This window comes from Mytilus galloprovincialis, chromosome 1 (assembly GCF_965363235.1).
Source record: "Mytilus galloprovincialis chromosome 1, xbMytGall1.hap1.1, whole genome shotgun sequence".
Classification (NCBI taxonomy): Eukaryota; Metazoa; Mollusca; class Bivalvia; order Mytilida; family Mytilidae; genus Mytilus; species Mytilus galloprovincialis.
The window spans coordinates 45,442,656-45,453,214 of record NC_134838.1 but is presented as its reverse complement, the minus strand read 5'-3'; the positions used below and the strand labels follow the sequence as shown (position 1 = coordinate 45,453,214).

Genomic DNA, 10,559 nt, shown 5'->3' with positions numbered 1-10,559 from the left:
ATTGATAGGACAGGGTTCGTTCTCACTGTTTGACCAGGGGGGTACTTTGACATGATCCCAGCTTTAGTTTGACCTGTATATCGCTTGTCCTTTTTGCTCGCCTGTTTTATTCAATCACGTTAAGGGTCTATATTGTAACCAGGGTACGTTCCCACTAAGGGTTATTCTTGATAAGCCCATATCTCCCCTTTTCCTTCGACAGTTGTGTATTTCTATTTGTTTTTGCGCCATGTTCCGTATTATTGCCGTGGGAACTTCCGGTTTTAAGGACCAATCGGAATGGACAAAGATAACCTAGTTTCCAGAACCCGGTATTATGTATATTTAGAATTACAACCAATCGCTACGTTAATTTTACGGACACACTTATCGTTATAGTAACGGACACACTTTCTGTGTCTGCAGACTTCCGGACTATATAAACGGTTGTAGCAGACGATTCTGGACAGCACAGCACACATTACCTTGACCATTTTGATAGATATACCATTATTACCAGAGCCTACCACTTGTGAACCATTACCAGGTTAATGTTAACCCCGATTTTTATGATATTCACGACCTGACAAGTGACCTATATGATTCTACTATAATACTGTAAATAGTAAAACCACTTTCCCATGTATACGCACGACGATTAACATCCAAGGGGGCCCTGAACCGTTTTTGCTTTGGGATATTTATTTATAACATATATATATTGATTTATGACTGATTAAATAGTCATTGCTAAACTTATAACTGTTTTTGTTATATTTTGTCTTGAAATGAATAAGAAACCAGTGTTTTAGATTACTCAGTCCAGCTACCAAGGTTTGCAAGTTACCATTGCATGTTTCACGATTATCAGTGAAAGTTTATAAAAGGCCTGCTACCAAGGTTCTAGTGTTAAGCAAGTAAACACACACACACATTGAAATAGGAGCGACGTAATGCTATACCAGAGGCGTTACAATACTGATGATCTACCACAAAATAATATAAATAGAACCATACAAATAGTAAGCAAATACATATAAAAAGATGTGTTATGATTGCCAATGAGACAATTCTCCACAAGAGACCAAAATGACTCAGAAATTAACAACTACAGGTCACCATATGGCCATCAACAATGAGCAAAGCCAATACCCCATTATCAGCTATAAAAGGCCCCGAAATGACATTGTAAAACAATTCAAACGAGAAAACTAACGGCCTTATTTATGTACAAAAAATAAAAGAAAAGCGAACATGTAACACACAAACAAACGACAACCACTGAATTACAGGCTCCTTATATCATGTTATCAAATCTATATATCATCTCCCATTTAGAAAAAAAAACACATGAAAAAATGAACCTATTATGTGTTGCTCTCCTAGCTACAAAATGTATTCAAAATCAAAGATGTGGAACATATTCGATCATAATCATTTGGTAACTAATGTAATTACTGTCTCTTCCATACCCGTCTTGAACATAAAAACTAAATATTAAATAAACAATACTCCTAATGCTCAGGTTGGTTGTCATCGTGCAACACAGTTAATAACACCATATAGGAAAACAGAACTCCCTTTTGTCATAAGACACTGTTAAACATCCAAACATACTATCCACTTATCTTACCATGAGTAATTATATTATCTATAATAACTCTTAGTATACTAAATCCTTGATTTTAGGATTGATTTACTTAGTAATTGATTCTACATTTCATAACATGATAATATTAAAATAAAGGTCTATGATTTAGATATTTTATTTACGACGATGCAGTTTATCTATAATATGCTGTCCGTGTTTCTTTTCCAACGAAATCAAACTGTAAATAAAGAAGAACAAAATATAACCATCTGAAATATAATATCTATCAAAAACTATGTTATTTTTATAAATTGCCGAAAGCTATTTCAGTTTATTTATTGATCAATATAAAACACATCTGTTTATTGCATTCGATATATTATCCTCAGTACCGTTCTCTTTTCCTGTTGTTGTTGGTTTTATACTTCAAATCTCTAAATCAAATTACAATATGTCTGTTTGATTAGAACTTTCCGCTTTGAATTTTCCTTGGAGTTCAATTTTTTTGTTATTCTACTTTTTTAGTAGTATACCGATGTTTAAAGACTCATAATTCCATTTCTAATTTACAAATCAAGATAACAAAACACGAGGGAATCACATGAATTGCGTTTCTAGTTTTGCATGCATCACCCGTCATGCAAATCCAAACACGATAAAACATAATGATATGACGTAAAATGAAAGCATATTAGAGTGCTTCTGTTACCAACTTAACGCATCTTTCTAATTTCACATACCTTTATAGATGGCATTTCTCGCAAACCCGCCACACATTCTATTTGGTTCCCCTCCACATGGACGATTGCATTGCAATTCCGATGCTTGGGGATACGCATGGCTGTAATAGCTGTTTCCGCAAAGGCACCAATGACCATACTGACAAATATAGATTTTTATGTTATCAAAAATAAATAAAAATCGAGACTTGAAATTTTGAGTTGTCATATTTAAGGGTTAGATAAGGTACTTGTACCGATGATTTATTTTGGTGATTATTAATTGGTTAGACAAGAGAAATTTACCAATCTGCTTTTGAATGATGCTTAATATCTCGTTGGTTCATATCGCTCAATCTCTTTTTTTTTTTTTATTAATTTTTGACTTTGCTATCTTCTGCCGCTTTTTGTGAGACAGTATATCTTGCTGATCTTGTCAGAGATTTGAAAATCGATATAATACATTATTCCATTATTTCGGTACTAGAATAAAATACCGAAAGTGTTTGATTGAAAGCTGCTATAAACTTAAGAAATTATTTTAAATTAAGGTACACGTGTATATATCTCCTTCAATTAAAGCTCAGATCCCTTGTTCGGATTTCGGTATACTTTAGACACGTTTGACATGAATTTACAGGTTATGTATATATGTATGATACGTGTACCCTCTACAGTGAAGGCTGCATTTCTCTCATGTAATAAGATGTAAAGCACATACCTCAACTACTGTACTTATTAGAAAATTACAAATTTATGTAATGTGCTATATAAATATTATGTATATCCATGTATATTATGGAGAAGACGGAACTAAGTGGAAAAACTTGTGTCTAATCCATTTGTTTTGCACAATAAAATATGTTTAAACATTAAACTAACTACTGAACAATTTGCTAATTTTAGACAAGACCGGCAAGCCCTTATTGCTGTTTTACCTGTAATCCAAGATACTTGTACCCTCTACAGTGAAGTCTGCATTTCTCTAATGTATTCAGATGTAGAGTTTGTATCCTGTGCTTTAACATACGGTTTGAGTCATCAACAAAACATCCAACGTAGCCTAAGTGGAAAAATCATGGTGTTATTTATACATGTATACAGAACCTGTAAATTCAACAACTAATTTGTTTTTGTTTTTGTTTTTTTTTTTTTCGCGAACAAAGAATAATTACGAACAAATAAGATTAAATTTTATTTGTTTTCCGTCAAACACAAACTCTAAAAGAAGTGAATGTTGTTTATTTCAAATTCATATTCAGCAAACTACTTCATATTTTTTTTCTTATGACGGACAATGACAACTTAATTCAATTTCGTTTCTAAAGGTAAAGTAACGTACGATAATTAATGTTGTAAAGTCATAATTATTCTTGTTAATAAGCCTGTCGTTTGCATCAAATTTGAAAGGACGAATAAGGAAATAAAAAGTTAAGTGAATATTTATGAATATGCTTACATGTATAATGTGTATGAATACAGTAAATACATGTTACCATTTCCCACCGTTTCACACAAATATCGAGCATGTAAGAAAAAAGAAGGTAACTTCTTACTGATGTCATGTAGTGATGAACCTTCTTGTTTATACGTCTGTTTGTTTTGCTCACGCATTGTTGGAATATTTTATGCAACTGTTATACAAATGAGAGGTTTGGCTAGCTATAAAACCAGATTCAATCCATCTACATAAGGAAATGCTTGTACCAAGTCTGGAATATGACAGTTTTTTCCCGATACGTTTGATATGTTCTGAGCTTTTGATTTTGCCATTTGTTAAGAGACTTTCCATTTTGAACTTTCCTTGGAGTTTGGTATTTTTGTTATTTTACTTTTTAAATTGTTTATTACTGGATAACTTAATTATCTGATTTTTCTTGTTAGCATGTTAGCCTCAATATATTAAATGGTGTGAAATAAAATCAAAGGTTCTAATCTAGTAAATCTGCATATAAAACATTGTATTGTGTGACATTAAACGCGTTGGTGATCTCAATTTAAAGACTATTCTTTGAAAAGATAATATCATACATTGAACAAGATACGCCAACAGGCAATAATTAATAGGTATCTTAATTATAATTATAACTATGGGCTATGCTGTTTTATATACGATTCTATAAAGTAAATAAAATTGAAAATGGAAATGGGGAAAATGTCAAAGAGACAACAACCCGACCAAAAGGCAGACAACAGCCGGAGGCCATCAATGGGTATTCAACGCAGCGAGAAAATCACGCACCCAGAGGTGGGCCTCTGCTGGCCCCTCATTAAAAATGTGTACTAGTTCAGTGAAAATGAATGTCATACTAAACTCCAAAACATATAAATGAACTAAACTTAAAAAACATACAAGACTAACAAAGGCCAGTGGTTCCTGACTTGGGACAGGCCCAAAAATGCGGCGGGGTTAAACATGTTTAATGAGTGTAGAAAAAACAAACACTCAGTAAGAATTAAAAAAATTATCGAGCATATTTGATTAATAATAATATTCCACAAATGTTCGATCAAAAATTTATGAAATAAAAGTTCAGAAAAAAAACTACACATATTTATTTAAGATTAATATATAAAATCGAGTTTTTGAAATATTTCTCATGGTGCTGCTATGATGTATAAGTTGAACGTATTTACCTCTATAGTGTCCAATATCTGTGTATGGATTTGAGTAAACAGCACTGACCAAGCAAAGGGCAAGAACAATTAAATTCTTCATAGTTCCCTGTAAGCTGATATTAATAATATGAAATAAGTGTTTGTAGTAACAAAAATGTTCAAATGGTACAATTATTGTAATTACTGTCGATATCCCAAATTTAAAGGATATTGTGAATAAAAACTGATTTTTTTTATTTGAGTTACATTAATGATCATAATTGCTTTAAAAGAAATCCTTTCTTTGATATTCCAGTCAATTTTAATGAAAACCAATACCCATTATTCTCCAACACATAAAAATCAAGAGAAAAATGCGGACCAATAAAAATAATAACGATAAAAAAACCAAATAAACAAGTATCTTACAAATTAAAGAAATACGAAAATACGGTGATAAGCATATAACAAAACCACAAACAGTTCTTCATTTTTTACGTTTTAACATCTTATATTGTCTAAACCAGAGACAATATTATACTCAAAGGGTGAGATTCAACTTCATCATCAATATTTTGTTCGCCATTTTGTCAGACTTATTTTCGGTAAACTCAACTTCTTATATTATTACAGAAGTAAAAAGAAAATACCAGGCTTATAATTTCGTACACCATAACTGCGTTTCATCTACAAAAGACTTATCACTGACCATATGAAGAAAGTTACGGGGCCTAATAAAGTACGAAGTTGTAGAGCATTGAGGACCAAAAATTCTGATCCTGGAATAGAAAATCCTATGTATTTAGAACAATTTAAACTTTTGTTAACAGTTAATTTATTTATATCAACAATAATCAATAATAATTCATATCAACATCGAAGTGGTGACTAGTGGGTTCGTATACCTTCGGGGAGGAAATCTCCACAACCTGTGGCATTGACCCAGTAATTGTGTAAATAAACCTCATCAAAGATACCAACCAGCCTTAAAATTGTGTACGCCAAACTCATGAAAAAAGATTAAAAAAAAACCAAAATAAAGTACGAGGTTGAAGAGCATGGATTAGTTTACGACATCTAGTCGTCATCTGACATATCAACAAACATTGATAACTCTGCAATATTAGCCCAATAGTGTCAAACTTGGGTTTTGGGTGTTTGTTGTTTGTTCTTTTGTGGTAGAGCTTTTTGAAGCAAGTGTGACAGGCAGATGCAGGGTGATATGACTGTATGATTTTCAGCTGTGACAAGATATAATGATCTTGTTGACGGGAGTCTTTTGACAGGCCTGAAAATAGTCAAATCTGTTTTCTGAGAATTGGTCTTTATTCAATGCGTTCAATTTGAAAAGTCTATATATAATAACAGTATTACATAATAAAATATAAAGTATAACAATATTAATGCGGTCAGTATATGCAATACAATAACAAATCATGAATATCAATACTGAACATGGAACTGTGAAGTTTCTTACTATTTCACCTTGAACGGTGTGAACTCTAGAGTGTTTGACTGGTTTCTTAATTGTGCAGCCTGACATGCATGGGATTTGCAGTAAACAATTAAACAAATTATAAACTTCTCATTTGTACTATTTTAACAACCAAATATCTCTATAATAATAATTTCGACTTATTCTCAGAAACTTTTACTCTTAAAAATATGTATTTACAGTATGACATAGCTGAAGGCTATTATTTACAGACAAGCAAACAGTTGTAAACAAATTTGCATATTAAAAGGGGGAGATAACTGAAAGTTCAAACTTGGGACTGGGACTAGCTCACATACTAAAAATAATAACATGGGGGACTTTATACATATAGCATATATAACACAATAAATGAAGTTCAATAAACGCATTTACTTTGAACCAGAAAACAAGTAAACAAACCGGGAATCTTATGAAATAAGAAAACAAGTAACACTGGGCTTTGCAATGGGATAAATAGAGAACATCAGTTTACTAGCTTCTAAGAGCTTTCTGTTACCTAACGACCATGAGAACTAATGCAAAATGCTTTGAATAATAATGTTCTTACACCTACCATTGTTTACAAATAATGGGTAAACTGTAAATTGAGACACTTGCTCATGAAATTGTCGCGGTAAAACTGGAGTTGTCTCCCATATAAAAATTAATTCTGATGAAGCGTGTTCATTTTAGTCTAGTTTTGGCAACTAGTGTTAATTTACAAAAATACTTAATATGTTTGAAATTAATAAAAACTTTCAAAATATTAACTTGAAAAAGATATATACATATTTAAAATTGACCAACTGGTTTGGCGTCTTTCTCTAACTATTGAAAATGATAATTTCTCTTAAAAATGCTAAATTGGCTTAACTCATTAGAATGAGCTTTTAGAACTTTTAAATATACATTGTAAAAATGAAATAAATACTTTGAATCTATAAAAGAAATAGATTTTTAAAATAAAAATAAAACTTAGTTTTCACTTACCTGAAAATAGTCAAATCTGTTTTCTGAGAATTGGTCTTTATTCAATGCGTTCAATTTGAAAAGTGACGCTATTGAGTGAATAAAGACAATTCACAGATTTGGACAATTTTGCAGGTTCAACCAATCAGAATTCGTTTCTACATATTAATCCATGGTAACACAAAAATTAAAGTTACCACGTGTTAGGATTATCCCCTATATTGCTCGGAGAAGCTTTACGTAAGAGCTTAATTGAAACTAATGTAGACAAAGAATTTACATCTTTTTGAACAAAAGAGTGTAAGAGGATCTTATATAATAAAATCTGTCACTTAAGATTTGACAAAGAGAAAAGTTAATACTTAATTAAACACCTGTTTCTTATGTCCTTAAGAATTTCTAAATGCGACAAAGAATAAATAAAGTTAAGCTAAATTTAATAATTTGAATTAACTTTGCTTTTGAATAAATAATAATATAAAAATAATTTATCTTTATCGAGTACTCAGTTTACTGCTTAAAACTTAACGAAAAATAGTTCAACTAACCTGTGAATAATAGAAATGAAGTTTCTATATTTTAATCTGCCGCAACACCGAAGTGCCTAGTGTTTGGCGAAACAGGTTTTAATTATATAGTACTTTCGTTAGCAATAAACTGAGGCCCATGTAAGTTATTTGTTTAATACTTTTGCTAATAGCTTATAATAATTTCTTAATAAATTTCCTTCTTTTCTCCTCACATTTTTGTTGTTGGAAACACCCAACTGACCGCTATTTAATATACATGGACATCACATATTTTGTTTGATGTATTATTTAATAATTTGTAACTGGATAAGGTTCAATCCATATATCAATTGATTTATCTGTGTATTCGATTTGACCGAAGAAAAGTTGCATAACAAACTTGTAAAGTATTTGACTTAGCTTGACATGTAATATTGACCTTTAAACAACATTTATCTATAGTGACCGTTATAACGCAACTAACTTTATTAAGTATATTTGCCAAATGAATTTAATCAATTCTTTACAACTTTAATTTAAAGTCGCTTTAATGTAAAATATTCTCAAATTATGGATTGTCCATTTTACCAAAAATAAAGTAAAATTAATTTCCTCACAGATGTATCCAGTAGAATATATGAAATTATATACTAGCATATGTCAAATAACATATGTTTCACTAATAGTTAATCCGTATTTGGTGTGATTTTTGTCAATAACTATTAATACATTTTCTAGATATATCAAAAAACACATACCTGAATTCTTTTTTATTTTTAAATGGGGGGTTTATCTTCATGATTTTGGCAATATTTTCTATAAATTATCTCGGAAATTTTGTCAAAACTTCAATGAATTTTGGTGAAATTTGGTTTTCATTTAGATGTCAGAATCACCCCCTTCTCCAATAGAAAAAAAGCGCATGTACACAATTGTCAGCCAAATGTGTGATATATTTTTAGAAAGGCAAAGGTAACAGCTTTTAGATGTGATAATTGTCTGCATCATTTATTGTCAGGATTAAGGGTAAATAAGCATTGATTTTAAGGATTTTTTTTAGAATTTTCATTGAAAATAAAGCCCAAAATCAAATTCAAGACTGCTCTGCCGTGTATGCCGTTTTTTGCACGTCTCTGTATTTGTTTCACAGCTTCGTTTTATATCATGGAATAAGACTGCCCTTTTCTTTTCAGACGAAATGATATTCCCCGCTTTTGCCGAAATTGTAGTTTTTGTATGCATGATTTGCCCGTGAATTTCGTTTGACTCCAAATTTCTGCGGACCCATCCCGCTGTGCGACTTAGGCAGCAACCATTTGATTTTCTGGGGGGGGGGGGGGGGGGGGCTATGGTTTTTTTTTTCGGCGAAAAACAATCTATTTTTTTGGCGACAAGATGAAAACAATTTTTTTCTTTCAATTTTAGCATTACATATAGTGGCAGCTAAGGGTGAAACAAACATTTTTTTTTTCTCAGGGTCAAAAACAAATTATTTTTTTCTCCAAAAACTGGAAACAAACTTTTTTTTCCAAAAAAAACCATAGCCCCCCCCCCCCCCCCCAGAAAATCAAATGGTTGCTGCCTTATTTATTTTTTTGTGTAGGGCAGTTTTTATTTTTCAATTGAAATATCAAATTCTGCTTGTTTTGTAAATTATATCTGAAACTTGTTTAATTTGATACACATTTTGTAAAGAAATGCTTTATAGACGACTTCCGGCAGCTCCTAACTTTATATAGAGAAAATTTTAACACTTCTGTGTCTACGACCATATCACGTTGAAAACACCGGTTCTCGTCCGATCACCGAAGTTAAGCAACGTCGAGCCCGGTTAGTACTTGGATGGGTGACCGCCTGGGAATACCGGGTGTTGTAGACATTTCTTTTCTTTTTCTTTTTTTAATATTTGTATTTTTTCGCACCTTCAGAGAAGTGAAAAAGTTTATAGATTTTATTACTGAAACATGAATTTTTGATAGCAAGGTTTAGAACAGTAGCAACGTTGGTCAAACAAAGTTTTCTCCCCTTGCTACTGTTCTATAATCGAATGTCATAGCGACGGCTTCTGAAACTGAGGCTATACGTTGGATTTCACACGGCAAGCCGGGTAAGTGATTTTTTTTCTCTCCTCTCAATTTGTCTCCTTTCAAGACTGCTCTGCCGTGTATGCCGTTTTTTGCACGTCTCTGTATTTGTTTCACAGCTTCGTTTTATATCACGGAATAAGACTGCCCTTTTCTTTTCAGACGAAATGATATTCCCCGCTTTTACCGAAATTGTAGTTTTTGTATGCATGATTTGCCCGTGAATTTCGTTTGACTCCAAATTTCTGCGGACCCATCCCGCTGTGCGACTTATTTATTTTTTTGTGTAGGGCAGTTTTTATTTTTCAATTGAAATATCAAATTCTGCTTGTTTTGTAAATTATATCTGAAACTTGTTTAATTTGATACACATTTTGTAAAGAAATGCTTTATAGACGACTTCCGGCAGCTCCTAACTTTATATAGAGAAAATTTTAACACTTCTGTGTCTACGACCATATCACGTTGAAAACACCGGTTCTCGTCCGATCACCGAAGTTAAGCAACGTCGAGCCCGGTTAGTACTTGGATGGGTGACCGCCTGGGAATACCGGGTGTTGTAGACATTTCTTTTCTTTTTCTTTTTTTAATATTTGTATTTTTTCGCACCTTCAGAGAAGTGAAAAAGTTTAT

At 32.0% G+C, this 10,559-nt stretch overlaps 1 protein-coding gene and 2 non-coding genes across 3 annotated transcripts; 2 read left to right on the top strand and 1 right to left on the bottom strand.

Moving 5' to 3' along the window:
• Positions 1-1,729: 1,729 nt before the first annotated feature.
• Positions 1,730-6,259, bottom strand: LOC143075723 (sialate:O-sulfotransferase 2-like). Its single transcript, XM_076251284.1, has 5 exons — positions 6,176-6,259; positions 4,927-5,021; positions 3,228-3,352; positions 2,311-2,449; positions 1,730-1,808 (listed from the first exon to the last, which is right to left on the bottom strand). The coding sequence occupies exons 2-5, from the start codon at positions 5,006-5,008 to the stop codon at positions 1,804-1,806; spliced, it is 351 nt and encodes a 116-aa protein (XP_076107399.1). The 5' UTR covers positions 5,009-5,021; positions 6,176-6,259; the 3' UTR covers positions 1,730-1,803.
• Positions 6,260-9,602: 3,343 nt separating this feature from the next.
• LOC143061541 (5S ribosomal RNA) lies at positions 9,603-9,721 on the top strand. Its single transcript, XR_012974450.1, has one exon. It is a non-coding gene; the product is annotated as a 5S ribosomal RNA (ribosomal RNA).
• A 652-nt stretch (positions 9,722-10,373) lies between these two features.
• Positions 10,374-10,492, top strand: LOC143061540 (5S ribosomal RNA). The gene has a single exon (XR_012974449.1). It is a non-coding gene; the product is annotated as a 5S ribosomal RNA (ribosomal RNA).
• Positions 10,493-10,559: the final 67 nt, after the last annotated feature.

What these genes read in the sequence shown, in the direction of transcription:
- LOC143075723 (XM_076251284.1), bottom strand. Translation starts at nt 5,008, where the DNA reads ATGAAGAATTTAATTGTTCTTGCCCTTTGCTTGGTCAGTGCTGTTTAC. An exon ending in AGATATTGGACACTATAGAG is followed by an intron (nt 3,353 to 4,926) that starts GTAAATACGTTC and finishes TTTTCCACTTAG; the next exon opens with GCTACGTTGGATGTTTTGTT. An exon ending in ACAAGTATCTTGGATTACAG is followed by an intron (nt 2,450 to 3,227) that starts GTAAAACAGCAA and finishes TATATTTGTCAG; the next exon opens with TATGGTCATTGGTGCCTTTG.